Source organism: Protomyces lactucae-debilis (genome assembly GCF_002105105.1).
Source record: "Protomyces lactucae-debilis strain 12-1054 chromosome Unknown BCR37scaffold_15, whole genome shotgun sequence".
Lineage (NCBI taxonomy): Eukaryota > Fungi > Ascomycota > Taphrinomycetes > Taphrinales > Protomycetaceae > Protomyces > Protomyces lactucae-debilis.
This window is the reverse complement of record NW_024468007.1, coordinates 89643-115568: the sequence shown is the minus strand read 5'-3', so window position 1 is coordinate 115568 and position 25926 is coordinate 89643. Positions and strand designations below refer to the sequence as shown.

The following is a 25926-nucleotide window of genomic DNA, read 5'->3' as shown; positions in this document are numbered from 1 at the left end:
ATCTAGACGCTAGCAGGATGAAGCTCCTCACTACCAACTTCCTCACTTGTGCCGTCAAACAATGTCGCGGCACTGCTGAAGCCTATCCGCTGAATCTGAGTGATTGCCAACTAGAGATCAGCGAGCTTGACTTCAATCCTGCTTTTCTGACCAATATTCTACCACGTATCGAGTGGCCTGCGCTTGTCAAGACGTGTGCGCAACTAGGAAGTACTGCGCTACCGTCAGAAAAGCCAGAAAGTTTGTCAATAGAGAAGGAGGATGATTTGGCTGTTCTCAAATCGCTGCACAATCTCTTGCTCGAGGTACATTCTTCGTACGCTTGCCTGTGTTGCGCTAACGACTAGACATCCATCAAGGAAGGAAAGATGACATGCGGTCGATGTGATCATATCTATCTTGTCAAGGAAGGCATCGCCAATATGCTCCTACACGAACATGAAGTGGCATGAATCCAACCACCCTGTCAATGCGATCAGATATCCATTAAATTACAGCATATCAGAGTTTGCCTCTTTGTAACATGATCACACAGTCAGCGTCAAGTTGCGGCTGTACCAAATGAGTCCAGTATCTCGCTTGCTCACCTCCACCCACTCGGGCAATTCGCGCTGGACCGTGTCAAACGACGCAATGCGGCCATCTGACCGATCATCCCAGAAACACATGACACGCCCCTTGATGTGATGCGCTGATTCCGTTCCCTCATCCGTATCATCATCGCCAGTCGTCTTGCCAAATTCAATCTCAAAGGGCGTCTCAAAGCCGCGACGATACAGACGAATGTGGGCGTCTCGCGCATCGACCGGTTCACCATTGATGGCAACAATCGGCATCACCTCCTCCATTTGTAAATCACAAATCTTGCTGTGAGCGCTGTGAATCTGCAAGACTGTCTTCTTTCCATCCTTCTCCTTCTTCCTGTTGACTGCAAGCGACGCGTGTCTACTGTCCTTGACACTGATCCAAGTCGTCTCAATACCACTCTTGGCGAGTCGAGAGTCAACAGGCGCACTGAATGTGCATGTATTCAAGCGTTTGCCACGAGTTGAGCCTCGATGACAAGAGAGACCCTTCTTGGCCAACGCTAGCTCGCTCACTGCAGCGTCCATGTATCCAGGCAGACCTTCAATAGCAACGTGCGAAGACATGGCATCCAAGTCAACAAACTGGCGGTAATAAACCTTGAGTGGTGCCTTGACGCTGAATGGTGATTTGAAGACGCACGTCAAGCTTGCACAGAGAAGCAAGAGCAAGAGAGCTGGTAATGCCGAAGAGAGCGAGGTTGACAGGAAGAAGGGTGCCAAGTTAAAGAAGGTCAAAATGGAAAAGAGTGCAACGATTGCATAGACCGTGGTCCCTGGACTACCGTCCGGCAACGTCTGGTCGAGCCCTGGAAGAATCGTGGCATAGAGTAGCCAAAGACACACCAGCGCTGGGATTGGAACGAGGATGAGAAACTTGACGATCCAAGTGGCGGCCGAGCGATAATCGCGCCTTCGCTTCTCTTGCCGAATCTCTTCTTCCACTTCTGGAGCGAGCAGATCGCGACGCAGCAAAGGCGAGGATTCCGTCGAGCCTGCATCCGAGTCACGGCGTGCAGCGACGACTGAGTCAAACGTTTCTTGTGGTGGCACATATGCAGATCGTTCAAAGAGCGAGACGAGCGCCACGGCGAATGCTGCGAGAAAATTGATGGTCACTAGATAGGTCGAGCCAATCTTTAGGGCCAACGAGGTGATGGTTGAGATGAAGAGCAGAACGTACCAGATGATGCAAAGCTCCCACGACATGACTCGGGACAAATCATGCTGATCTTGTACCCTCGAAATCAAGAGACGCGTGGCGAATAAGTTGCTGGCAAAAGAACCTAGCAGAATTGTTGCCGAGTACAGGGTTGCTGATGAATGAATGATATAGGGGTTCAGCATGGTTATCAGTAAAGATAGGCCAGCGACGAGTGCGATTTGCAGGAGCAACGCTGCAAACGTGCGACCCATGCCAACAAACTTGACCTTGCCAAAATACGATCGAATGGAGAAGCCTGCGCCAAGAAGGATCGGCGCCATAATGAGGATAGCCAGATCAAGCCAGAGCAGCGCGTTGAGTGAGCTGCTGTAGAAGAAGAGTCCCAAAAAGTCAAAGAAGAAGGGGTTCTTATTCTTGTTGTCCACCAATGGTTGCTGCTTGGCCAGGTTAAGCATGGAATGCTCTGCTGCAGAGAGCATGTGTTCTATAGACCAAGGGCTTGTAGTCCTTGTTCCATCACGTTGCGTGTGGTAAAGCGATCTCGGAGCGTAAAAGGCAATATCCAAGCCTGGTACAAATGGCGCATAGATGACAAAATCGGTCTCAGATTTGATCAAATGGCGCTGGAAGAAGTCGTTGCCCGCGATGGATGAGCGAGGCAGCTTACTGCCCTTGTATGCCTTGGCAACTTCTGCGCCCGTCGTACGGAACAGCATAGCGGCGCCGCCCGCACCTGCACCTTCGAGATTGACAAATGACTTGACGAACTTCATACGCTTGTGAGAAAGAAAGGCTTGGGCTCCAAACAAACCGTCTTCCTCTGCATTATTGATATTGAAGACCAGGTCGGCCGGCAATTTGTGCTCGCAGTACTTCTTGACAAGGGAAAGCAATACAGTCAGAGCCATGCCATCATCTGTTGCACCATTACTGGAGGAAACAGAGTCGTAATGTGCCGACATGAGAACGGCCTCTTGTACATTCTTTTGTGAAGATGGCAAGACGATGACGAGGTTGTTTTGCTCAAAGTAGGTGGAAATCTTGACATCGGGATTCGAGGCCGGCGATACCCAGAGTGTCGAGTTGTCGCTTTCGTCCAGGGCAGATGGACAGTCTTGCATGATGGATTTGAGCAAGTAGGCCCGTACCTCGTCATTGCGCGCGCTATTGTACGGGTGCGGAGAGCGAGCAATTTCTTGAAGGCGCGTGTAGGCCACTTGGGCCGCGTGGGAGGGCTTTGGCAGGCGAGTGAGCTGGATTGTGACGACGAAGAAGCATGCAATGAGCGTGACGAGGCTGACTCCCAGGGGAAGCCTCATGCTGCGGAGGTGTATATGTATATGGTCTGAATGTGTAGCTTGGGCTTCTGCTTGGAAACGAAAAGAGCGACCAGATGGCCTGCCATCCTACAGCACTAGCCTACTAGGTCCTACACATCGTGTCCAGCCTCCGTATACGTCGTGATACGAACAGACTATACTCCCTTCGTTGTCGACCCACCAAGGAAGGTTTTCAACAGCTATCACAATCACTCGGAATTGATACTGAACCGAATGCCCGACGGCATTACAGAACTCCGGAGACGAGCATGGGACCCCGACCCAAGCAGGACAGCTCCAGGTGACAGCAAGGTTTGTACCTCGAGAGACCTGAAATACGGATGGGATTTAGCCGACTCTTCGCAATTTTACGTCAACTGCGATGCAAAAGTCCTAACGCGACACTCCCAGAGTCGACATGCTAGTCTATACGGTCATGAAACAGCATTGGGGCCTGCCGCCTACCTGAAGTCTGCAACCAGACAGCGAGACTCACCATGGTCAAAACAACGTCAAGCAATTGAAGCTGCTCGACCCCGTTGATGATTACATTGCGCCATGTGCTGATGCTCAAGACTACGATCGCGGCTCTCATGCACTTGACGGTAATACATCGTACCGTGGGCCGCATGTGGTGCCGCATTGGATCGCATCATTGACTCATTACTGTTTCCCGGCAGATTCCAGGACAACGAGGGACATGTTGGAGTCGCGAGCAGACAATGATAAATTCATCAACTATCTCGCTGGGTCTGGATACTGCCGGGAGAAGGACTTCAACTCGCCTCATGAGCGTGCAGCGCTCATGACGATCTCGAGGGAACATTCTTTTGAGACCCGTCTGCCTGATTTTGAGGCTCTGCTGCGTACTTTCAGATGCTGAGTCAAGTCAAATTTTATAGACATAGCACACATCTCAAGTCACCCCTTTGCCAATCACTTTTCCAATCACCTCAGTTTGTTGTAGTTCTAATTTTTTGCTCAAGCACACTCTTGGCTATAGCTATGGTAAAGTACAAGGCATGGACGAGCAACATCGCTAATGTCTTTGAAGGTTCACACTAAATCAGACTATAGACTCACAAGGTAATCCTTATTCGCATTTACTTCCATCTTGCCCATAGGCCTCTCAGCCTTGAGAAATGATATGCATGACGAGGAGATTGCGATAGCAGCATTGACTTTATCACCGGCAACAGCACAATTTCTACTTTTCGAGCTACATAAAGTTCATCTGAGATGGCTTCCACCCTAGCTGTACGTTAACAGCGGCTCTCTCGAAAATCATGTCTTCTATCTCGACAGGAATGCCAAACTGTGTGCACACTTCTCGGGAAGCATCTATCCCAAGAGGATCAACGCGTGGATCAGCCGAATCCAAGAGCTCAATTCGCTGTTTAATCGGGGCCATGAGTTCTCCATGGCAGCAGAGGACATTGTAGCCTGACTGTCGTTGGTCTGCAACGTAATATTTGAGGGAGCAGTTGCTCGAGTGAGGAGGCTTAAGAAGATTTGACTGTATATTCAGTCCGTGGCCTTTAAAGAGATCTGTCCAATCGTGATTGCAGGAGATAGGAGAGAATAAGCCATCAGGGGTGAAATAATCCACCCATCCTCGAAGATGATCTTCGAGGACGAAGTCTGGACTTTGACGATCTTTTGTGTAGGAAGGCTTGGGGTACCATGACTGTTGCTGGAGCACGTTGGCAGTGTTGAGAATTCGGGCTGCTATTCTGCTTGGTTCACAATGCGCAGAGTCGAAGACAGGAACCGAAGAAGAAGAAGGATTCGCAAAGATGCTCGAACGTTCTGACTGAAGCGGTAGCCGGTGGACCGCTCGCTGCACGACCATCCCGATCTGACACGAACACGCAAAACCCACCTCGAACGGGGTTCGCCACAAGCCACTTCGCGGATGTCGGAAGAGGATATCCCACCATGCGGATTTCTTCTTGTCCATGATGTATAAGCAAGGATCTGCGTTGGACCCAGCGATGCTATAGACTAGATCAGCAATACGCTTCGCACATACAGCTTCGCAGTCTGCCGGGCCCAAAGTTGGTGCTAGCGAGGTGAATAGGCTTCTTGGTGAAATGGGCGGAGAAAGTCTAGGACGCTTAATCTTGCCGCCTGTCCCTGCCGATGATCCTTGTAGATATGAGTCCCGCGAGCACATCTCTGAATCTGATACATCCGTTTCTGCGTCGCACGTTGGAGCAAGTTTGACTGTGACTAGTAAATGGGCGTCCACTTGGTATTGCATGCATCCACCACCCTGTTGTGCCAGCGTGCCGCGGTCCACGAAAGACAGCAACGATAGCTGCAGGAACATAGACCCGATGAAGCATAAGAGGCAACCAGTGGAGGTCAACATAGCCTTAGGCTTGCAAGGCTGCAACGACGCAAACGTGCACCGTGAGCAATAGTCGTTCTACTGCGAGCCAATAGAGGATAGTTGAGAAAGACTTGGCGGCTGCAGCGACAAATGGTGGAGGATGCCAGGCTCTTCATATGCAGAAACATCGATCGTCGCTGTCACCGCCTGTTCATCATGGAATCGGCCATTGCCAATTTGCCAGATAGTCACCTCACGCAGGAGTCGCAACCAATTTGGCATGTGCTCCTCGAGCTCCTGAGTCTTACTTTTGGGCATGGGACTGGTATCTCACGCTGACTTCCCAAGAGCTCTGCCTGCACATAAGCAGTCTGCAGGCAGGTCACTGGGCCGTGATACTATCAGCTCAAGGATGCGTTTCTTGTGATCCGCCAGTGGTCCTATGGTCGCTTGTTGTCCTGGCGCTGATATTTCCGTGCGGCAGAAGGACTTCGATTCTGACTGTGCAGCTGTTGCAGAGCATGCACAAAAGCTGCAGCAGCACTGCATACTGCATGGCCTGCGTGGCCCGTGGCCTGCGTTGTAGTATCTGACAAGCCATGCTTTACTTAGCTACTACATTGTAATGCGTTCACAGTCCTCCGAGGTTGCATGTTCTTACAAGACCCCGAGGTTGCAACTGACAGCAAGGTCTTCGAAGGCAACGCGCCGGCCACCCAAAGAGCCAATCTGGCCATGAGTCCATGACAGGCCAGGGCATGTGCAATCAAACAAAGGCCCCAGTGCATCGCGACTGTAGCCATGTAGACTGGGTCTATAGCCATATAGACTGAGCCCGTAGCTAGCTCCATACGAAGCGCAAATCTACAGCAGCTCATTCACACGTTTTTCGGTGTGGAGTCACTGTGGACTGTGTGGTTGGAGTTGTCCACGTTGCGAATAGATTGGACAGAAAACATTTCCTTGAACCATCACACACCGAACCAACACATCATAAAGTCACTTTTTGGTGGAAACGTGCTCTGAGGATGACGCTACAGAGTAGGGGGTTCGGTCAGTCAGCGTTAAGACAAGGAGACTCGCGCTGGACGGCAGCGCCTCCTTGCAAGCACGGTAGAACAGGCACCTGTCCGCTGTATTCGTGCAAAATTGGCGGGTGAAAATTTTTTTCGCCCTGTTTTTGAGACCGACTTGTCGTCTTGAAGAGCCTGGTCACTCCTGCTCGGGTCCAAACATCAATCAAACAGGTAAGAGAGTTCCCTTCCACTCTCTTGGAGCGTCTGTCGTCTCCAAACAACAAATGGCAGCAACTAGGTCAACACCAAAGGCAACCTGGGGCCCCGGAGGTCTCATCTGAGCTTATTGTACCTTTGCCGCATGCGGTCAAAGCGTACAGCTCCCTCCAGTTTACTTTATGGCATATAACGACCACCTACTGCATCATTGCCGGCCCTTGCGGCATTGATTATCAAATCGGTCGGGGTTCTGCCTGGTCCCCGATTGGAGCCCTCGTTCTTCTTGTGCCGGTCCCGATACGCTGTTTCTCGACCGCGTAGTCTAGCATGCCCACTTTGGGAATGTCCCCTTCTCGCTCTCACTATGAGTGGATCTCACCATACTAGTCGAAACGGCTTGCTTCGAAGCTTTTTTCGGGGTTTTTTCGAAAAAGCATTGCGCTGGCCAGCCTGTCTGGTCTTGTGGTAGGCTTGCTACGGCAATCCTTACTACAAATACGCTGGGGAACAGCATCACTATTGAGACTAGCACTGGGAGTGACGAGATATGCTGTGTCTTTTATGACCAGCCAATTTGCCTTACGGCACTAAAGCGTTGTTCTGCGTGGAGAGCTGGAGGCACCTTGTGCGGAAGGTTCTCTGTTTTGCTTCCTTCTTATAATGGAGGACAGTAGTTGAGCTGAATACGACGTAGCTTTTTTTTTTAGCTAAATCCCACCACACACAAGACATTGGCCCAGGGCAGGCTACGACCAATGCGCACCTCCCCGACGACTCCCTAGATTTCGCAAACAACCCATCTTGTAAGCAAGAGCCTTAGGAAGATCTAAGAATAAGGCGATCGCATGTTTGCGGCAGTCGCACAATGCTTTGGCGCATTCTTCACTAAATCGCACCCTCTCAAACGGTACAGAGACCGTCTCGTTGGCCATGAAGGCATCTCAACGCTCGATCCTTCACTCCTCCCAACTGCGCACAACGACCGCCGCCTCATATTCATTGGTGACGTCCATGGCTGCTTGGAAGAACTCGAGCACTTGATTCGCAAGGTCGGCTTCAATCCACGCAACGACCACCTTATCTTTGTTGGTGATTTAGTCGCAAAAGGCCCCTTCTCACTCGAGACGATTGATTTCATTGATGACTTATCGCATAGCGCTTCATGTGTGCGCGGGAATCATGACGATAAACTCTTGCAGTGGCATGCGTATCTTACGGAACGCAGCAAGGATACCGATCTGGAGGAAGAACGTCTACCAGACGGACTGAGTCGACGCGACGAACACCGCTTACTTGCCAAGAACCTCACACAATTAGAAACAGGCTACCTCGAATCACTCCCGTACATTTTGCTGATTCCCAAATCGGGCTCGTGCCTGAAACGCAACTATTTGGTTTGCCATGCAGGTCTGTTGGCAAATGTGCCGCTAGCGAAGCAGAAATGTTGGGACGTGAATAACATGCGCAATGTCACGCGCCATGGTCATGCAATTGATGATCGTGAGGAGGGCGAAGGTTGGTTCCTGGCGTGGGAGAAGGCCCAGTCGCATTTACCATCGCATGAACAAGTGACGGTTGTCTATGGCCATGATGCCGGTCGTGGTCTCAATATCAGGCATACGACACGCGGCTTGGACAGTCGTTGTGTGCGCGGTGGTCAGTTGACGGCTATGGTCGTTGATGCGCATGGCGAGCACTTCGTCCAAGTTGAGGCAAAGAAGCGATACGATTGAATTTGGTACTTCTAGCGACGGCAACATTGTAGAAATCGTTTTGATAATGATAAGAGCAGCTAGAGTAGAAAAAAAAAGGCTGAATGAACCTACTGCAAGTATGATCCGCCCGTCGTCTCGTGCAGGTACTTGACCTCATTCGAAAATTGAATGTAGTGCACGTCTGAACGACCAATCTGGGAGTGCGTGTATGCTGCATCCTCGTCGTCAATGATGATAGACTTGATACCGCGTGCGGCAGCTGCTGCATCCGCAGCGAGTTGTGCCTGGCACTGCCTGTCTGCTGCACCAAACAAAAACACAGCTTCATCAACCGTCTTGCCAACAGTCAGCAAACCATGGTTCTGCAGAATCAACAGACGCTTGTCTCCCAGGGCATTGGCAATACGCTGTCCCTCTTCAGCCTGGAAGACCACCCCGCCGAATGAATCGTACACTTTTTGATCCTTGTAGAAGATGCACGAGTCTTGCGTTGTAATTGGCAACTCGATACCAAGCGTTGCCCATGCTTTGCCGTAGATACTGTGTGCGTGGCAAGCAGCAATGACATCGGGCTGAGCAGCGTGAATGGCAGAATGAATAGCAAATGCAGCAGCATTGATGGGTGCATTGTTGCCACCTTCTCCCTCCACAATCTGTCCGGTATGATCCACAAGGACGAGATCCGAAACACAGATCTGTGAGAAGTGTTTAGCCAAAGGATTGAGCCAAAAATGGTCAGGCTTGACGGGGTCACGAAGACTGATGTGGCCTGCAACACCTTCCTTGCCGTATCCCTCCCTGCCCAAGTACCTGAATGCCAATGCCATGTGTTCTTTGGCCCATTGACGGTGCTTGAGTGGATCATCAAAGGTAGGCATACCCAACGAGGCCACAGCAGCAGGCGAGCCCTTGTCCATCTGGCCGGTGGTTTGTTTTGGGTCACTGCCCTTTTGCTCAGCGACGAGGGCCATGTTGCGGGACTTGGCTGGGATGGAGTCAATGTCTGGTGTCATGTTTATTCGTTCTAGCAGCTGCTGCGGTGTATAGGCCGTGGTTGGACTGTTGGTCCTTGGTGAATGGGTGTCCACGTCCATTGTCCAGTTTTTAGTCGCGGGAGGAGTGTGGGGAATGGCGGCAGATGCCGACAAGCGAGGCCGGTTGAGCATATTAAACGAGCTCAACACATTCAAGTTTCAACACATGAACATATGCAGGAGTGATGTTTGTCCTGCAGCTGGCCTGATCAACATGTACCTGACGACTATGTCTAGGCGAAAAGAGTGTCCTCCATGTGCTTGTTGTAGCGGCCACCCTTGATGGTCATCTTGTCCAGCAGATCGCGAATCTCCTTCAACTCGTCCGTAGACAAGCTCACGTCTCGACCCTTGCAGTTCTCTAGCAGCCGGGCCTCAGTCGTGCAACCTGGGATCGGCACAATTTTTATACCAAGGACGTCCTGTTGCGCCAGAACCCAAGCAATGGCCAACTGCGAAGGCTCGCAACCCTTGCCCTTTGCAAACTCCTCCAGCTTCTTAGCCACCTCAAGATTCGAGTCAAAGTTCTCATCAGAAAAGCGGTCAAAGTGGCGACGCATATCGTTCTCTGGTAAATCATCGCGACTCTTGATCTGCCCAGTCAAAAAGCCTCGACCCAAGGGAGAGTAAGCAATCAGTGGAATGTTGTGCTTCTTGAGAGCATCCACAACACCATTCGTCTCAACCTCCGTGGCCCACAGCGAGTACTCTTGCTCCACAGCTGCAATCTTGCCCGCCGACGCTGCTTTGTCGATCGTCTCTGCTGAAGCCTCGCTTAAACCCATCGACTTGATCTTGCCTTCTTTGATCAATGTCTCAAAATCGTGCACGACCTCTTCAATTGGGCGCTTCTTGTCAACGCGAGCCGGCTCAAATAAGTCAATGTGCGTGCCCATCGTATTGACGCTGTTCTCAATCGACTTGCGAATGTTGGCCGAGGAGCTGTCTGGCTGCAGAGACTTGAGATCTACGCATCCTTTGACAGACAAGAATACCTTGCTGCGGTCCTCAGGATATTTCTCAAAGTATCGCTTGAAGAGCTGCAGATTGAGCGTAGGCTCAGGCATACCATAGAACTCTCCAAGGTTCCAGAACGTACAGCCTTCGTCAATTGCTTTGCGCAGGAGCGAGAAGGCTTTGGCATCTGGAGTCTGCTCAGAGCGCCAAGTGAGGCCCATGGCACCATAGCCGAGCTTGCCTACTTCTGTACCATTGATTGCGACCATCTTCTGCGTGTTGGCTTTGTTAATCTGTCAAGTCGGATACGGTGGTATTTATAAGCTTTCCAAGGTTAAGGTTTGGTCGGTTGACAGTCGTCATCTCTGGGGAGACCGACGGGCGGCAACTTCAAGCGACGCCTTACAACGAACACATTTGTAATCCAGTCCCGGCGGCAGCTTGTCGTGAGCCCGTGTCACGAATTGATGCTTGGTAGCAACGAGAGCTCGCCCCTCATCTGCCTGTCAGACGCAGTTGGCAACGAGCAGAGCTTTTGTCTACATGACAAGAAGCCCACCAGCATTCTCTGACCACGAACGCTCGGTATGAACACGCAGGAATCAGGAATATGCTGTACATGCCCAGTAAAGGCATGACAAGCAGGACTCCCTACCGTCTGACTAGCGCGCGACTAGTCAATGGTCGACTAACTGAGTTGACCAGGCGCAGAAGCTGTGACTGCGCTTTCTGCATCTTCAACGGACCTAGTGTGATGTTCGACTTCTCCTGCGTAAGATGCTAGATGGAGGGACAGTCCTTTTGGTCTAGACACGAGACAACCACCTGCGAAGGACTCTTGCAACAGGTCTCGAGTGACAGGCTGGGTTGTGAGCTCCATTCGTTCAGATGGTCGAAGAAGGCTTGATTGAGGCTCAGCAGCACAGCCTTCCAAGTTGATTTCGCGAACTTGCTACTGAAGATGGCAGCTTGCGACAGACGGTGCATTGGCGCTAGCTGTGCCTGGCACTGCCTGCTCCGTGTGCACTACTCTGCAATCCGAAAAAGAGCAGCCTAACTTGCTGCTCAGGCTCAGACTCAGCCCATCGAGATTTGTCTCTGGTGAGCTTTTTCCTGCTTGCCTAAAACATCCGGCGTCGTGGCGATGATGACATTCACTCAGCCTCCCCTGAATAAGTAGGCCGCACTGAAGATCTGCTTCTGGATGGTATCTTTAAAAATGACCCTTGAGCCTGCCGACATTCACAACAGCACACTGCTCCTGACGAGGACCTCACCAAGACCTTGCATTGATGGCACTCCTCATGCGCATGCTCACCGGCAAGAAGGAGAAAACTGTCGAAAGACGGTCCGCTGACACGGGCAAGCGGAAGTACGCTGACTGCATTCACATGGGCATTGCTGATATCAGGTCCTTACCGCCGACATCGCCTTCTAGAGACCGTTCTGGCCGTAACGATTCGAATGCCTCAACCTCTACAATTGCATCAAATACTTCATCCAACTCTACTCGACCAGTCAGTCCACCAGGAGAATTGCGCTGGCAGAAGGCCGTTCGACTCGACAATGAACGCCGGGAACGTCAAAACATCGCTTCGACTACGGTGCCCATCTCGAGCCCGGGCGGTGAATCGACCTTGTCCAATGCGCTGCAATCTGCCGATGAACATCAGATCATCTCAGATGATGCTTCTGTCCGTGTTTATTAGTTTAAGAGCTAATGTAGCTCCTATAATGAAGTACGAATATACGAACAATTTGTGACTGGTGTTGTTTGGACGCGACGACGCTCATCAAGCAGCTGCTGCAGCCCTTCAGTGCGCCAACGCCCAACAGCTGCAGACATGCATATGGCAAAGATGATATAGCTTGAATGGAAGAGACGCCCAAAATTCCTCTGCCAGCTACATTGGGCTTGTCCAGCAATCCGCTAGCTCACAAGCTAAATCAGATTCTCTCCACCTCCTTTCTAGATGCAGACATCAAAGCTGCTATCGACGCGCTTGAGCGTAGACGACCAGGCAATGAGCCTGAAGATGGTCAAAGTCTAGGAACAGACATCTCGCTGCAAATTCTTGAGAACAACATGGCTGTCTTGCGAGACTACAAACAGCTCGCAGAAGGGATGCGCTCAACCAAGATCGATATGCAGGCTATGCGGCAGGCAATCGACCAAATGAAGACTGAATCAGAGACTGTCAAGGCTTCTTCGTCGCAGTTAATTATGCAAGCGTCATTTTTGAAGCAACAGCGCGCGCGTGTGCACGAAAAGCGTGCGGTACTTCTTGCATTCCAACGCAAGTTTATGATTTCAGATGAGCAATTGCTTCGCTTGTCCTCGTCAGAGCCAGTCGACGATGATTTTTTCGCTGCACTCGAACGTGTCAAGTGTATACACGACGACTGTCACTTGCTGTTGGCTACGGACAGACAATCTGCTGGAAAGGACATCATGGACGCCATGTCTCAGCACTTGGACACTGGCTACGCAAAGTTGCATCGTTGGATTCTTCGCGAACTCGGGTCGACAGTGTCTGGAGCTGCAGAGGCGAATGTGACGCTCCGTCATGCTCTAATGATCTTGTCCGAACGTGCAACCCTATTTGAGCAGTGCCTGGAACACGTCTCGCGGTCGCGACAACGTATTCTTGCAAATGAGTTTTCTCAGGCACTCAATCGCGGAAGAGAAGGAGGCAGACCCATGTTGGCAGCAAGTGACGACCCCATGCGATTTGTCAATGATGTGCTTGCGTATCTGCATCAAGCCGTCGCTTCGGAGAAGGAGGTACTTGACGTTATCCTTGGTAGCGCCAACAATGCACCAACCGAGACGGAGCAAGCACGCAGGACGTCCGCTGCACAGCTGCTCTCACCACCGGCACTGGAAGACTTGTCATTCAATTTTGCCAATGTGCACAGCTCGCTTGTGGACCGCAACTTCCAGCTCGTGATGAAACCGCTACAGCAGCACATTGACCAAGTAGTCATGTCGACCCAAGATACCCTTGCGGCGTATCGGTCAGCCATCTTGATTCGCTTTTACAGGGACCTGCTCGCCCGTGTGCTCTTACCGGAAGCCCAGGTGCTTACTTCGCTCAAGGCCCTTGAAAAGTCCTTGACGCATTGGTTCTTGCAATTCACCAGAACAGACCTGGCTGCGGTCAAGGTGGCATTGCCGTCGGCTGATGTTCACACCTTGCAGCCACCTGGCTTCCTCAAGGATGCGATGAATGATACTGCAGATGTGCTCAATGTGCTCGATGGCTCATTCCTCGACACGGCGAGCAAGCAAGCGGATTTCACTGAAATGTTTGATACTATCCTCAAGCAAGCTCTGGAGCTTTGTGTGCGCATGGCCGCTGATCTCGAACAGCCGGCGGCGTCTATTTTCCTTCTACATTGTGCTACAGCAGTAACAAAGACGCTCAAACCACATGAGCACGTTGCAGAAAGTCAATTGTTGGCTGCTCAAGAGATTGCTGATCGATCGCGACAGGCTATTGTGGTCGAACAGCACGAGTTTCTGCTAAGACAGACCGGTATGGCGCGTTACCTTGAGTCTTTTGAGGCTTGCTATGAAGCAGTCGGTCTATCAGTCCCAGCGTCCCAGGCAGCATCGGGTACTGAGGCTGACAAGACAGAAGACACCGACACAGACACTGATCGCTTGCTAGTAGCGACCAAGAAGGCCAGTCTGCGCCGCGAATTGGCCAGTCGACAAGACCTATTCTCGCAAGCGGCTTTAAGCAGCTTCGATGAAACACTGGGCGCCTTCCTCCCACGCGCGTCAGCTCAGCTCTCTGAGCGCTTGTCGAAGCTTGACGTGAATGATGCTGCCTTATTCAGTGTTGATGCCATCAACAATGAAGCACTCACTCGTTATGTCAGGAATTATGAGTTCTTGGAAGTACAAGTTGTCGACTATATTGAGTTTGGCAGATCCCTGCTCGGGAAAAGTCAGAGTGAAGTACGGGAAGCCTTGCATCTCCCTTGGCGAATCTCTGACTCACACAAGATTGAGACCATCATACGTTAAATACGAAGCTGATTTAAAAGATGCCCAGAGGACGCAATAAAGAAGGTATAAACACGAGTGATTAAATAGGCGCATCACTCCTTGAGCTTGCCAGACTTGACTGCCTCCAAGACTTCGCCAAAGCTCTTGAGCAATTTGTTGCGAGCGCCTTGAGCAGACACGCCCTTTGCAGCCAAATCATCGCTAGACATGTGCACCAGCTCTTGCCAGCGCAGATCCTTGAGGTTGTCGGTGTACTTGTGAAGACGCAATTGCCTCAACCAAGCTGGAATATCTGCAAGCAATTTCGGGTCGGTTGGATCTTCCACTTGCTTCGTTGCAGACGATCGTCGACGACCGCCTTCGACCTCAGGACTGAATGAACCGTCCCGTGCTGTCTGTGCAGGACTACTCGTAGGAAACATAAAGCTCGCATTGGACCCGGGACTCATTGTCCAGCTACTCATTGCACCAGACGCCATACTCAAGCTCGAAGCACGGGCGTTGCCAAGGATGGGCATGAGTGGGGTGGACGCATTCGCCGGCGATGCGTTCATCCGCTGCACCAAGGGCGATGCATACTGCTGTGCAGCTTGAGGCGACATGAGTTGTCCATCATCGTCGTACATCATGATGGGCGAACCATGCGCACTCGACAACAAGTCGCCAGCAGGAGATTTAGGTGTTGCACGACGGAATTTGCGGACGTCACTTTCGAGCACAACGCGTGGACTACCATTGACTGCACCATCGGCCATCATAGACTGATTGACAGCTGCAAGTCGTTGCTGCAAGGCGTCGCTTTGTCGGCTTTCAGTGGGGAACATGGCAGTGGCTGGGGTATTCGTCATGGACGCCCACGACCCGCTCGGTGCAGCGGAGTCGAATGGCGAATACGGCATACTCGTTGCATTCAAGTCGGTCCTTTGCGATCTCAGGGGTGTGCCCATCGAGAGAGACGCGGATCGTGGAAAAGCGGTCTTGGTGGGCTCTGCGGATTTAGGACGTTCAGGCCCATCGAGCGTTTTTCGGAACGATGGAGTCCATGGAGACTTGACGGCATCGTCCTTGAGTGATTTGGCAAGCGTCAAGTCAATACTTGGCGTAGAGACGCTAGCCTGTCCAGGGACGAAAAGCGAGCGCTTTCGCTGCAATTCGGCACGTTGATTGGCAAGGGCCGCAGCTGCATCTGGGAACATCTGCGAAATGGCCCGATTGCCCTGTTCTTCTGTCCGGAGAAGACTGGGTGATGGCGAGTGCTTCCCAAGGCTGAGCTGCTGCATGGCTGAATTCATATTCTGCGACATGGCATCCTTGTTGAAGTTGGCTGGACTCAAAACAGCACTCATTGGATCAGCGCGTGCCTTCTCCTGTAGAACCATGATCAGGAAGCGAATCTGAACCTGCGTTGCTTGTTGCAGAAGCGTGTACAGCGCTGCTGTACGTTCTGCTTCACTGAGCACGCGGAACCACTGCTCGATGGCGCCAAGCTCTTCTTTGAAGTTCTGATCAAGTGAAGCACTGTACATCTCTTCCAGAGTTTTCTGATAGTGCGATAGATCCTTGAGCCAGTTGTCATACACTTGAGCTAGCTGTTAGTCATGACCAGTTTAGGAAGAACCATACTTTCATGGGTGCTCTTCAATGGTGTGCCCTGCTCAAACATCATGGACGACGGCCGCGCAGACCTGTATGTCAGTCGTTGATGGCATGACCAGAGTATTCTCACCTGCTGGACAAGGGGCTAAATGCATGCAAATTGGTGAAATCCGCAGACGCTCTGTAACGATGCGCAGCACCGGTCGCCGCAGATGCGGCATTCTTAGAAGCGTCAGACATTCTAGTCTTGTTGTTAGCAGGATGATGAGAGTTCCAAAAAACCCTTTGAGCTCCCGTCGCCAGATGCGTGTCCTATTTTAGACGACATCAGGGTGTGCGCCTGCGCATGATCGATGCAAGAGGTCATGCTCCGAATCTCCAGTCTCCTCAAATTCGGATAGACTGCCGCCTTTTTCATGGATTCAGGGGCTCATGTCGCCTTCCGAGATCGGCCGCATCAGGGATCAACCCGGACAAGAGGGAGAAAAATGGGGAATTTTGGTGTGGAGTGTGGACTATACCTGTAGTAATCGCAAAAGGGATAAGACGTCGATGCGGTGTTGTCAGACCTGCACTGTGTGGGCAATGACCAGCTGACTCACTCACCGCGGCCTGCAACCACACACGAGCCGCCTGAGTGCCCTTTGGGTGGCTAAGGAGGGAAGCGACGCGTGAACTGGTCGGGCCTGTTGTCGCTGTTTGTGCTGCTGCTGCTGCTGCTGCTGCTGTTTGAGATTCAAAATTGATTTCCCACGGAGAACTGCAGCCAGATGGAACGCATGGGTCATGTTTCATTTACTTAAGGACGTCTACAGCTACGAGATGTTGCTTCGCTCGGCATAGGCCTGGAAGTCCTTCTCCTTCTCCTTCAACTTCTCTCGCTCGCCGTACGCCTTGCTAGCATACTTGCCATTCTCCACGATGATGTCCGAGGGACGCTGTGCAGAGCCATTGAAGAAGTTCTCCAAGATATCCTTGGTGCCCTTTGCGTAGCGAGCCTGTGCATCAAGGGATGTACCAGAGATATGAGGGGTCATGGCATTGCCACCACGCTCCTTCTCGCCGTTGATAAACATGGAGCGCCAAGGGTGATCCTTGGGTGCTGGCTGCCTTGGCCAAACATCTCCACCGTAGCCACCCAGGTGACCAGATTTGACTGCATCGGCAACATCCTCAGCAACACAGATCGCACCGCGTGCAGTGTTGACGAGGTACGCGCCCTTCTTCATCTTGGAGATGAGGTCCTTGTTGAATAGACCCTTGGTGCCTTCATGAAGTGGGCAATTGATGGTGACCACATCTGCCTGAGCAACCATCTCCTCAAGCGACTCAACACGACGGCAACCAATCTCCTTCTCAATCTTTGGGTCCAATTGAGCATAGTCGTAGTAGAGCAACTCTTTACAGTCAAATGGCTTCAGACGACGAAGCACACGCTCTCCAATACGACCAACACCCACAGTAGCGACGACCTTGTTCTCCAAATCGTACGAGTGCTTGGCCACAGCAGCCACATTCCAGTCACCTGCGAGAATCTGCTCATGTGCAGGGTTGTAGTTGCGGACAAGCGCCAAGATGGTCATCATGACATGTTCAGCGACAGAGACGACATTGGAGCCAGTCACTTCATAGACACCAACTTTGTGGTCGTTGGCAGCGTTGAGGTCAACGTGGTCAGAGCCGATTCCAGCCGTGATGCAAACCTTCAAGTTCTTGGCCTTTTGGAAACGCTCACGAGTCATGTAAGCTGGATGGAAAGGTTGCGAGATGACAATATCAGCATCATGCAGTTCCTTTTCAAACTTGCTGCCAGGACCATCCTTGTCGTCCGTGACGACATAAGTGTGACCTTTATCCTCTAGCCATTTGCGAATGCCAAGCTGATTCTCAATGGTACCCAGCAATTTGGGCTGTTCCTTTGCATGCGATCCGCCTTTGTCTGTGATTGTCAGCAAGGCTTTGTGAAGACCATGTCAAGAAGCTTACAGTATACGGCGAGAACCTTGAGATTGGCCGCACGGGTTGTGCTGAATTGACGCAAAGCACGCTGGGCTGTAGGCTTGAGTTGTTTCGACAGCATCTTGCAGAGAGATCCCGTGAACAGTTGAAGAATCAAGTAGGTTGGGCCTCTGCTGCCCTTTTATGCTTCTGGCTTGCTGCTGGCTGTAGATCTGCCGGTGTGGAGTTCAAAATCGCGGGGTGGCCAACGAATGCCGCCAGACCCGCTGCCCCTGACCGAAGGAATGAGGCGACCCACTGCGAATTCTTGGCAAGTTGACTGACAGCCTAGAAGGATGGAGTCTGTAGAGACACGACTTCGGGATGTTTGTGTCTTGAGGCTACCTCATCTCCACGTACAACGGCTCACACGGAAGTCAGGCTGTTTAGTGCCACCAGCGAGCGTCTGCTGCTCGAGTGTTAGCCTAGATCACATCGTCCATGCACTTGAACATTGCCTGCTGCATGCAACGATTGCTTACTTGCCATGAGCAAATTTATTTGCCTGCAGCCTTGCCTCCGTTGTATGGGACCTGATGGACAGCCCAAAACATTGGCTACCAAAATACAATCCTGACTCGGCTAAACCCTAGCTGGACGATCGTACGTCACATCTACACGCAACTTTGTAATTCGCTCAACTCTCATACGAGCATAGCCGTGCTGAACAGCTACAAGCACCAGAGAAGAGACGTGTGAATCGTTACTTTGCGAACAGCTTGACAAGGATGCTCTCTGTACGTATAAAAATGGCTCAAGCTGTACCATCATTCACTAGCTCAATCAGCTGTAAAGGCCTCGCTGTAAAGTGTCGTCACATGGCTACAGCTGCATCAGATGCCCCTACATCGCATGAACAACGGACTGTGCAAGAGCCCAGGGCACCAGCAATGCAAAATGCCCTTGTATGCTCAGTGAACATCTCGAAAGCTTGCTGACCAAGCAGATTACAGGCATCACACAAGCTACTCAGGATGTCCGACTCATTGATTTTACGATACAAAACCCACCGGGACCTTTCAAGTTCAAGGCGGGTCAGTGGGTCGATACGTATGCTCACACAGCGTCCTTTGGATGAAAGCTCATGTCAGGTTTACGCCTGCGAGTGAGCAGGCAGGAGGCTTTACCATTGTCTCTACGCCAGCACAAGGCTTGCAAGGAACTTTTCGTCTCGCCGTGCAAAAAGCAGAGCGCAATCCTCCGTGAGTCATGTTCCCCGTATTCATCTAGCTGACCTCAGTGCAAAATGGCTCTGGAGACCTGTTGATCAACTCGTCAACAAGCAAACGGTAGAGGTCCGCGTTGGAGGCCAATTCACGTTCCCTCCCGTCAACTTTCGAAGACTTGCTGGACAAGTGCGTGGCATCACATTGATTGCTGGTGGTATTGGAGCAAATCCAATGATGAGCATCCTGGGAGCCCTTCGTGACGCCAAGGCGCCTTTGCGGGTGACTATGTTGTATGGCTTCAAATCTGCAGATATGGCACTGTATCTGGACGATTTGGATAAGTTTGTCAAAGAGAGTGATCTTAAGCTGCGCTTATTTTCATCACAGTCTGCAGACACGGAAGGCTTGCCAGGCGCGATCTATGAGCGACGTATGACGGAGGAGGATTTGGCTAAAGCAGTCTCCGAAGGCAAAGAAGACACGTTGTTCTATGTCTGCGGTCCTGCCAAGATGACAGACTGGGCGCAAGAGTTCTTGTTGAAAGAAGGCGTACCCAAGGACATGGTCCAAACAGAGAGATGGTGGTAGATAGACTGAAATGCTATGACATGCTAGCCGATGCTGCTTTGCGCCGGCTTTTTGAAGAAGCTTGCAGACTGCAAGACACACTGGGAGAATGAGAGAGGTTCTGTTCGAAGTCCAGTCTTGATCCAGTTCGGCAGCTTCTTCTGGATTCGCTCCTGACCATACCTTTTGTCCAGCAAAATAATGGCCGCATAGTCTCCCTTGTGGCGACTGCTGTTAGCTAGTGTCAAGCATCGGCATAAACATACATGGCTCTGCCAATTGATTGGTTGACTGCACGCATGCAGGCATTTTCATAGAATTCTCGCCCGGCCTCTTTACCCACGCGTTGCGCTTCATCGCGAGTCGAGTTTGTGTTCTCTAGCAGATGCCTGTCGGTCGCCGCCTGACTCATGTATGCCAACTTGGCCTTCCACTCTGCAGTATTCGGATTGGGGAAAGGCAATCCGACCATGATGACGGCTCTACCCATCCGATCGCTAAAGTTGATCCCCTCACTCATCTTACCTCCGACAACAGCAAAGAGAACGCCACCTTTGTTGGACTCTATCGATAGAGTGTAATTTCGAAGCATCTCGTCCACGGAGCCGTCTCGGGGCTCAAGGAAGATTGGCTTCTTGGCGCTGATTTGTTCATAGATGCCTAGTTCTGGTCGCCTCCAGACATCCAAGACATGCTCTAGATAGGCATAACTTGCAAAAAAGACAACTACCCCATCTGGAATGATGCCAAGCAAATTCCGAATGCTTCGACCAAGGTCTTCGAGCATGGCTTGATTGCTTCTGCGCTCAAAGTTAAATTCAAACGACTGGCCTGCCGAGCCCGACGAGAGCACCATGGCAGACAGGTTTTCCTTTGGTATGATGTGCCCGCAAGAGAACTTACTGACACGCGGACGAAGCGATGGAAAGAGGAGATTGATGTAGTCGTCCATGGGCTCCATGGTGCCACCAGCCAGGATAACGCTGTGGGCCTCTTCGACAACTGCTGCAAAGACATGTGATGGATCGAGGAGCATATACTTAGCGACCACACTGCCTTGACTCGTCTCGAAGAAGAAGCGTCCCTCAGAGGATGGATTCGCCAGACACTCCAGAAACCCTTGAAGAAGCGTCAGAACTGGGGTCGTCTTGATGACCTTGTTCTCATCTGATATGATTGACTGAGAATAGCCGTCCACTTTGCGTGCGAGCTTGGAAGACGTCAAGTAGGCAGAGATCTTGGATATATTAATTGTATCAGACGACCCAGTCAAGAGGTCTGCTGGGGTGAGCTGACCGTCTCTCTTGTTCTTGCAAGATGTGAGTGCCTTGGCAATGCCTCGAGACAGCATGACCAATTGCTGAATGTACATCTTGTTCTTACCATTCAGTCGTCTTGCAAACTTGGTCAAGTATATGTTTAATGCCACCTCGACCCGTTCGAGCTGTGCGAGACTGATGCTAGCAGAAGAGATGCTGGCAACCGCATCCACCAGATTGTGAGCCTCGTCAATTATGACAACCTGATCCGTCAAATCAACGCCAAGTGATTCTCGAGCCGTCTTATTCAAGAGCAATGGGTACGGCATAGTGACGACTTCACTGGGAGCGATAGCCAGTCTGCTGGAGTAGTAAGGACAAACTTGCAACTCTTTGCCGAGTTGGGCGAGATCCTCGATGTCTTGAATAGTTGCTAAAGCCCTGTCTCGGAAATCTTGCTTGAGGCTCTCTGTTAGCGGAAGAAATTTGCACTTCTGGTCTTGAGCAGTTTTTCCATCCTGCAACTCGAGGCATGCTTCGTTCAAATTCTCTGGGGAGAGTTTAGAGATTTTTGGATGAATGCACAAGTTCTTGCGTGATCCCAGGGATATATGCTTGACAGAGTCGTCGCCATCTAGATGGACGCGTTGTAATTCGTGGGTAAATTGCGACAATTGTGAATGTGTGCGACTTGCGAAGAAGATTTTTCGTGCAACCGGGTAATCGTCTTCTTTGTCACCCTCTTGGGCTACAGAAGGGTGTCCCATCTGCTCAAGTAGCTTTTCAACCTCTGCAGAGAAAACTGGCTTTGCGACACTCGAGATTTTGCTGTCATCAGAGTCGTAGTCTGGTACTAGGAAGTCTTCCTCTGCCAGTGATTCACTCTTTGCAGCCATTTTCTATGGTCAGCAATGTGAGCATCACCAAAAGTAGCTCACTTGTCGTTTGTTGCGCTGTGAGGCTCCTTTCCTAGCGGCCCGCTCCTTTTGACGTATTCGTGACAGCTTTTGGTTCATCTCCTTTTGCCTCTCTTCATACGCCTTTATAGCATTTTCTCGCTCTTGCTCCAGTATCCAAGCCGGTTCATTTCCTATTCAGTCAGCCCCGTCCTCCTCCCTCGAATGTCTGACCTTGTGCTTCCGTCAAGGGCAGCACAACGGATTGATCACGTAGCCAGGCTAAAGAACCACAAATCAGACTCAGCGATTTGCCCGTGCCGGTAGGTGACTCGAAGATCCCGATTTTACCAGCATCTAGCGTCTCATATAGCTCTTGCATAAAGTCAAGCTGTATCGCATAGGGCGTGTAAGGATGTCGGAAATCGTGCTTCGACATTGCAATTGGTCTTGCTTTCTCTCCGGTAGTTGCACAGCTCAGCTGCTGCGAGATATGAGGAGAAAGCCAGTCACATAAGCTTCAAGAGCACAGAGCAAGATCAAGTTTGCTGCGCGAGAGAGCGATGCATATCACTGAGCTACAAGGGCGACAGCGACTGCTGCAACGTCGGTCATCGAAGCGTTTGCTAAGACATTCAGATGGGCGCACCCGTCAAAATGTGCAACATGTCGGCGTTCTGGATCATAATCAGACGACAAGAGGCCATATCCTCGGACCAAGGAAGGGTTCGAGGCTTGCGGACGTTTAGTGAGATTCATTCATCAAGAGCTGCACAGAGAGGAAGTGTCTGACAGCCGTAGGTGGGCAGGCTGACGGCACCGCTCTCTCGGATAGGAGGCTGTATCGAGTCATACTACAGATGCAACCACATTGAATAGAGCACTTGCTAGTGGCTACAGTAGTACAGTACAATCAGTGCCCCAGAACTTGATCCTGAACTCACGGGTCGTACTCTCTGACTGCGAGTGACTGGCTCAGTTTTGCATGAGACCGTCTGACAGACTCTGACTGTGACACTCTGACTTTGGCTCTGACACTCTGATTGCTCGCAGCCGCCAATCTAATCTGCAACAGCCCTGGACGCTGGCAGCATAAATCCGTAGCGCTAGCCTTGTACATTTTCAAAAACTAGTGGGGAAGCGCTTAAGGTCCAACCACCGGTCCACAGCCTATCACTTATTGAGAATCCCCGGGACATGCCACAATTTCATAGAATAGATGAGCTTCCTTAAATGAAATTGTGGGTTCTTCCTTTTCTCCGACCGTGGGGAACCAGGGGAAGCGATTCAAACCCGCAATTGCAAGCGCAGCGGGTCCCACGAGAAGATCAGCATTGATTCAGCAGATGTTCAGACTATTCGGATGCAGAAGAGCAAGAGGACTCAGAGGAGACGGTACCGGCGGCGTTCCGCTATCAAGTAACAACTGACTCCACCACTGAACACCAGTCATCGACGTGCAATCCCATTCTTCAAAGAAAGCCCGGATCCAGGTTGCGCCTGAGCATGTCTTGCATGGGTTGCTGAAAGACAGCGCGCCTATGCGCAGGTGATTAGCCACTAGTATGCATTCGCTGTCAAGCTCAACCTGATCCTCTCAACCGTGGTTCTCATTCTTATGCAGCTGAGAGGCCGACTCACTAGGTGACTGACTAAGTGCACGCACCTGACTCGCGTGTACATGGTCAAAGCCTCAAAGCATCAAAAGCCATGGGCTCATAGCGCGCTAGCTTGCTTTTACAATCAGATAGAGTTAAGCTCGCCTTGACTTTGCGGTGCAGTTTGGCATCCGCCAACTTGAATTCATGACGCATTCAGCTGGGCGGCAGCCGGCAGGGCCCAAGCGAGAAAATAAGGTTAACATTTGGCATAGCGTGCGCTTCCGACGCCGCGCTGAGATGCCCTGCAGGTTAGGCAGATCATGCTTCCCCAGCATGGGAATCTCGAGCTGAATGTGATGTTCTTTAACTTCCTGAATTATGGGTCGACGGGTCAGCTGCTCGGTGTGCACTGTGCAGTGTGCACGATCAAGGAAGTGCACCGTGGCAAGATCATTGTTGTAGAGAAGTCGACGCATGCATCAAATGAGTTCTCAAAGTCGTATGCCGCACGCTATACGACGGCTGGCTAAGCTGGCCTGCTTTCATGAGACATGGTCCGAGCACTCGGTCCCACAAAAATATGTCAAAATCACATTGATGGTCTGCAAGATCAAGGGATTCAAGGAGGTATGGACTCTGGAGTACTATGATCCGTATGATGTACCGAATTGAGCTCGACTCTGGGCGCATATTGTTGACCTTGTCCCGGCGAATACAGCGAGTCCGTGGGATAGCCTATCAATTGCAACCAAAGTCGCGGTGTCTCGCAAATTTTGCCCAACGTTGAGATTCGCACCTGTTAGGCTGTTAAGTCAGCTCAGACTCAGCTGCAGCCTGTAGCCTGCAGTATGGTCGCAAACAATGCATGTCTGGCACTTGAAGCCTGCGGCTAGACCATAGTTCTTGTTACCTTATGGTAAGCATATGCATGTAGGCTAAGGTGACACTGAGTAAGGTGACATGACGAACAAGCAGGGCAGGGGGCTGAGCCCCTTCAAGCATAGCGTTCGCAAAGTTTGAAAGATGTCAGACCGGCTGAGACAGCTCCGACCGGCTGGCGTCACGACTTTGCTAGTAGTTGCTACTTGTCGCAGTCAAAATGAGCACAGCTACAGTGTCAGTTCAGCTATGCTGGCCGAGCTGAAGAGATATCAGTCGCAAAAGTAGGAAGACCGGATCAGGGGCAGCAGAGTTGCCGGCCATGCATACGCGTTTTCAGGGATGCAATGCTACACTGCCGTTTCGAGCTTCCCGAGCAGCCCATTCGAGACTCTGGGTGCTCTTCCATTCAAAGTCCGAGCGTTTTGCAGCGATCAGACAAGAGAGCTATAGGACACGTAGGAAGCCTGGATGCCGCTGCTTAGTGCTGACGTAGACTGCGGGATTGCGAGTCTGCGAGGGCACATGCAAAGCAAAAAAATCCGCCCGAGAGAAACTGCCCAAAACGCCACGGGCGATGGTGTGGACCGTGTGGTTCCGGGCTCGAAGTAGACACTTGCCGGCTTGGCAGCTCAGCGCGAGCCTCCCAAAGCTCAGATCCTTCTTTCTGGGCGGCCCCGTCAGGAATACGCATCTCCTGGACGAGGGCCGCTTACTTATAGGAAGGCCTGCCCGATCAGGCCTTGTCCCGTAGGAACGCATCCTCAGTCGACGGCGACTCCTGTACAAAGCACCTACAGTTGACTGGACTACAAGTAGCAGAGCATCCTCTGCAAGTGACATCAATATTTTTAAGAATAGCACGATACCTTTCCACTGGCACCTGAGTCGTCCCTCATGCAGACGTACGTTGGACAGATCCGCACGCCTGCGGATGCCACGATCTTGTTTGAGGCCTGTCGTCAGGGCGTCTTGCCCAAGATACAACGCCGCTTGAGTGATCGCGAAAGAGCCGGCATCAAGCACGGCAGTGTATTTGTGTGGGATGAGCGCGAAGCTGGTATGCGTCGCTGGACAGATGGTAAAGCTTGGAGCGCCTCGCGAGTTGCCGGGCCTTTCCTCATGTACCGCGAAATGGACGGACGTAAGGGTGGTCCTGCCAGCAAACGCATTGCGACAGGCAAGTCGCCGCCAAGGGAAGAGTCAGACGACTCTGGCGATGGAGTGGATGGGTATGCATACAAGCCTGACGGACTGGTCAAGCAATCCTTTTCCATCACTACGACAGAAGGCCAGCGCCTTCATCTCGTCTCGTACACGCTTCGCTCAACGAACGCCTCACAAGATCTTCCCATCCCTTCCAAGGACCACTCACTAGCACACGTACAGATTCCCAAGGGTCTGTACCCAGAGACTGCTGCATATGAAGAGGCCCCACGCAGTGTGTTGCGTCTATTGCAGCCCCAGACATCGGGTCCATCCCAAACCATTAGTCCACAGCCTGTGCAGCATGTACATCCTTCGAATTACCACTATGGCCATTCGTCTGGTACAGTCTCGCCCTCGATTGACTCCCATTACCGACAAATTGCAGAGCCA

At 51.5% G+C, this 25926-nt stretch overlaps 13 protein-coding genes across 13 annotated transcripts; 6 read left to right on the top strand and 7 right to left on the bottom strand.

Annotated features, from left to right (window-relative positions):
• Nucleotides 1-17: 17 nt before the first annotated feature.
• On the top strand, nucleotides 18-452 carry BCR37DRAFT_394162 (uncharacterized protein; the record flags this gene model as incomplete). The annotated part of the gene is made up of 2 exons (XM_040871420.1): nucleotides 18-305; nucleotides 348-452. The coding sequence occupies 2 exons, from the start codon at nucleotides 18-20 to the stop codon at nucleotides 450-452; spliced, it is 393 nt and encodes a 130-aa protein (XP_040723802.1).
• A 75-nt stretch (nucleotides 453-527) lies between these two features.
• Nucleotides 528-3068, bottom strand: BCR37DRAFT_394161 (uncharacterized protein; the record flags this gene model as incomplete). Its single annotated transcript, XM_040871419.1, has 1 exon — nucleotides 528-3068. The coding sequence occupies one exon, from the start codon at nucleotides 3066-3068 to the stop codon at nucleotides 528-530; it is 2541 nt and encodes an 846-aa protein (XP_040723801.1).
• A 209-nt stretch (nucleotides 3069-3277) lies between these two features.
• BCR37DRAFT_91426 (GNAT domain-containing protein) lies at nucleotides 3278-4142 on the top strand. Its single transcript, XM_040872529.1, has 3 exons — nucleotides 3278-3504; nucleotides 3565-4076; nucleotides 4123-4142. The coding sequence occupies exons 1-2, from the start codon at nucleotides 3487-3489 to the stop codon at nucleotides 3949-3951; spliced, it is 405 nt and encodes a 134-aa protein (XP_040723800.1). The 5' UTR covers nucleotides 3278-3486; the 3' UTR covers nucleotides 3952-4076; nucleotides 4123-4142.
• BCR37DRAFT_90681 (uncharacterized protein) lies at nucleotides 4054-5726 on the bottom strand. Its single transcript, XM_040872524.1, has one exon. It carries the CDS (start codon nucleotides 5440-5442, stop codon nucleotides 4288-4290), a length of 1155 nt encoding a protein of 384 aa, XP_040723799.1. The 5' UTR covers nucleotides 5443-5726; the 3' UTR covers nucleotides 4054-4287.
• A 1504-nt stretch (nucleotides 5727-7230) lies between these two features.
• On the top strand, nucleotides 7231-8453 carry BCR37DRAFT_381582 (Metallo-dependent phosphatase-like protein). The gene has a single exon (XM_040869730.1). It carries the CDS (start codon nucleotides 7484-7486, stop codon nucleotides 8369-8371), a length of 888 nt encoding a protein of 295 aa, XP_040723798.1. The 5' UTR covers nucleotides 7231-7483; the 3' UTR covers nucleotides 8372-8453.
• A 7-nt stretch (nucleotides 8454-8460) lies between these two features.
• BCR37DRAFT_349761 (class II aldolase/adducin N-terminal) lies at nucleotides 8461-9270 on the bottom strand (the record flags this gene model as incomplete). Its single annotated transcript, XM_040867953.1, has 1 exon — nucleotides 8461-9270. One exon carries the CDS (start codon nucleotides 9268-9270, stop codon nucleotides 8461-8463), a length of 810 nt encoding a protein of 269 aa, XP_040723797.1.
• Nucleotides 9271-9620: 350 nt separating this feature from the next.
• BCR37DRAFT_403255 (NADP-dependent oxidoreductase domain-containing protein) lies at nucleotides 9621-10613 on the bottom strand (the record flags this gene model as incomplete). Its single annotated transcript, XM_040871987.1, has 1 exon — nucleotides 9621-10613. The coding sequence occupies one exon, from the start codon at nucleotides 10611-10613 to the stop codon at nucleotides 9621-9623; it is 993 nt and encodes a 330-aa protein (XP_040723796.1).
• Nucleotides 10614-12167: 1554 nt separating this feature from the next.
• Nucleotides 12168-14417, top strand: BCR37DRAFT_90267 (oligomeric Golgi complex subunit 6). The gene is made up of 2 exons (XM_040872521.1): nucleotides 12168-13912; nucleotides 13973-14417. The coding sequence occupies exons 1-2, from the start codon at nucleotides 12218-12220 to the stop codon at nucleotides 14378-14380; spliced, it is 2103 nt and encodes a 700-aa protein (XP_040723795.1). The 5' UTR covers nucleotides 12168-12217; the 3' UTR covers nucleotides 14381-14417.
• On the bottom strand, nucleotides 14260-16611 carry BCR37DRAFT_381574 (uncharacterized protein). The gene is made up of 3 exons (XM_040869729.1): nucleotides 16089-16611; nucleotides 15986-16047; nucleotides 14260-15947 (listed from the first exon to the last, which is right to left on the bottom strand). Exons 1-3 carry the CDS (start codon nucleotides 16196-16198, stop codon nucleotides 14455-14457), a joined length of 1665 nt encoding a protein of 554 aa, XP_040723794.1. The 5' UTR covers nucleotides 16199-16611; the 3' UTR covers nucleotides 14260-14454.
• A 114-nt stretch (nucleotides 16612-16725) lies between these two features.
• BCR37DRAFT_381572 (D-isomer specific 2-hydroxyacid dehydrogenase) lies at nucleotides 16726-18272 on the bottom strand. Its single transcript, XM_040869728.1, has 2 exons — nucleotides 17945-18272; nucleotides 16726-17897 (listed from the first exon to the last, which is right to left on the bottom strand). Exons 1-2 carry the CDS (start codon nucleotides 18036-18038, stop codon nucleotides 16774-16776), a joined length of 1218 nt encoding a protein of 405 aa, XP_040723793.1. The 5' UTR covers nucleotides 18039-18272; the 3' UTR covers nucleotides 16726-16773.
• A 502-nt stretch (nucleotides 18273-18774) lies between these two features.
• On the top strand, nucleotides 18775-19713 carry BCR37DRAFT_394154 (uncharacterized protein; the record flags this gene model as incomplete). Its single annotated transcript, XM_040871418.1, has 4 exons — nucleotides 18775-18861; nucleotides 18903-19006; nucleotides 19048-19158; nucleotides 19197-19713. 4 exons carry the CDS (start codon nucleotides 18775-18777, stop codon nucleotides 19711-19713), a joined length of 819 nt encoding a protein of 272 aa, XP_040723792.1.
• A 23-nt stretch (nucleotides 19714-19736) lies between these two features.
• BCR37DRAFT_394153 (ATP-dependent RNA helicase CHL1) lies at nucleotides 19737-22286 on the bottom strand (the record flags this gene model as incomplete). The annotated part of the gene is made up of 4 exons (XM_040871417.1): nucleotides 19737-19920; nucleotides 19959-21850; nucleotides 21890-22041; nucleotides 22082-22286. 4 exons carry the CDS (start codon nucleotides 22284-22286, stop codon nucleotides 19737-19739), a joined length of 2433 nt encoding a protein of 810 aa, XP_040723791.1.
• Nucleotides 22287-25224: 2938 nt separating this feature from the next.
• Nucleotides 25225-25740, top strand: BCR37DRAFT_332042 (Gti1/Pac2 family-domain-containing protein; the record flags this gene model as incomplete). Its single annotated transcript, XM_040867047.1, has 1 exon — nucleotides 25225-25740. A coding segment is annotated over one exon (516 nt), but the record flags the coding sequence as incomplete, so codon positions are not given.
• Between the last annotated feature and the right edge of the window lie 186 nt (nucleotides 25741-25926).

Bases quoted from the DNA above. Each gene is read 5' to 3' on its own strand.
- BCR37DRAFT_381572 (XM_040869728.1), bottom strand. From the start codon at position 18,038: ATGCTGTCGAAACAACTCAAGCCTACAGCCCAGCGTGCTTTGCGTCAA. The intron at 17,898-17,944 runs GTAAGCTTCTTG...TGACAATCACAG, and splicing joins CAAGGTTCTCGCCGTATACT to ACAAAGGCGGATCGCATGCA.
- BCR37DRAFT_90267 (XM_040872521.1), top strand. From the start codon at position 12,218: ATGGAAGAGACGCCCAAAATTCCTCTGCCAGCTACATTGGGCTTGTCC. The intron at 13,913-13,972 runs GCTTGCTATGAA...TCGGGTACTGAG, and splicing joins GTTACCTTGAGTCTTTTGAG to GCTGACAAGACAGAAGACAC.
- BCR37DRAFT_90681 (XM_040872524.1), bottom strand. From the start codon at position 5,442: ATGTTGACCTCCACTGGTTGCCTCTTATGCTTCATCGGGTCTATGTTC.
- BCR37DRAFT_381582 (XM_040869730.1), top strand. From the start codon at position 7,484: ATGTTTGCGGCAGTCGCACAATGCTTTGGCGCATTCTTCACTAAATCG.
- BCR37DRAFT_381574 (XM_040869729.1), bottom strand. From the start codon at position 16,198: ATGTCTGACGCTTCTAAGAATGCCGCATCTGCGGCGACCGGTGCTGCG. The intron at 16,048-16,088 runs GTGAGAATACTC...ACTGACATACAG, and splicing joins TTTAGCCCCTTGTCCAGCAG to GTCTGCGCGGCCGTCGTCCA. The intron at 15,948-15,985 runs GTATGGTTCTTC...ACTAACAGCTAG, and splicing joins ATTGAAGAGCACCCATGAAA to CTCAAGTGTATGACAACTGG.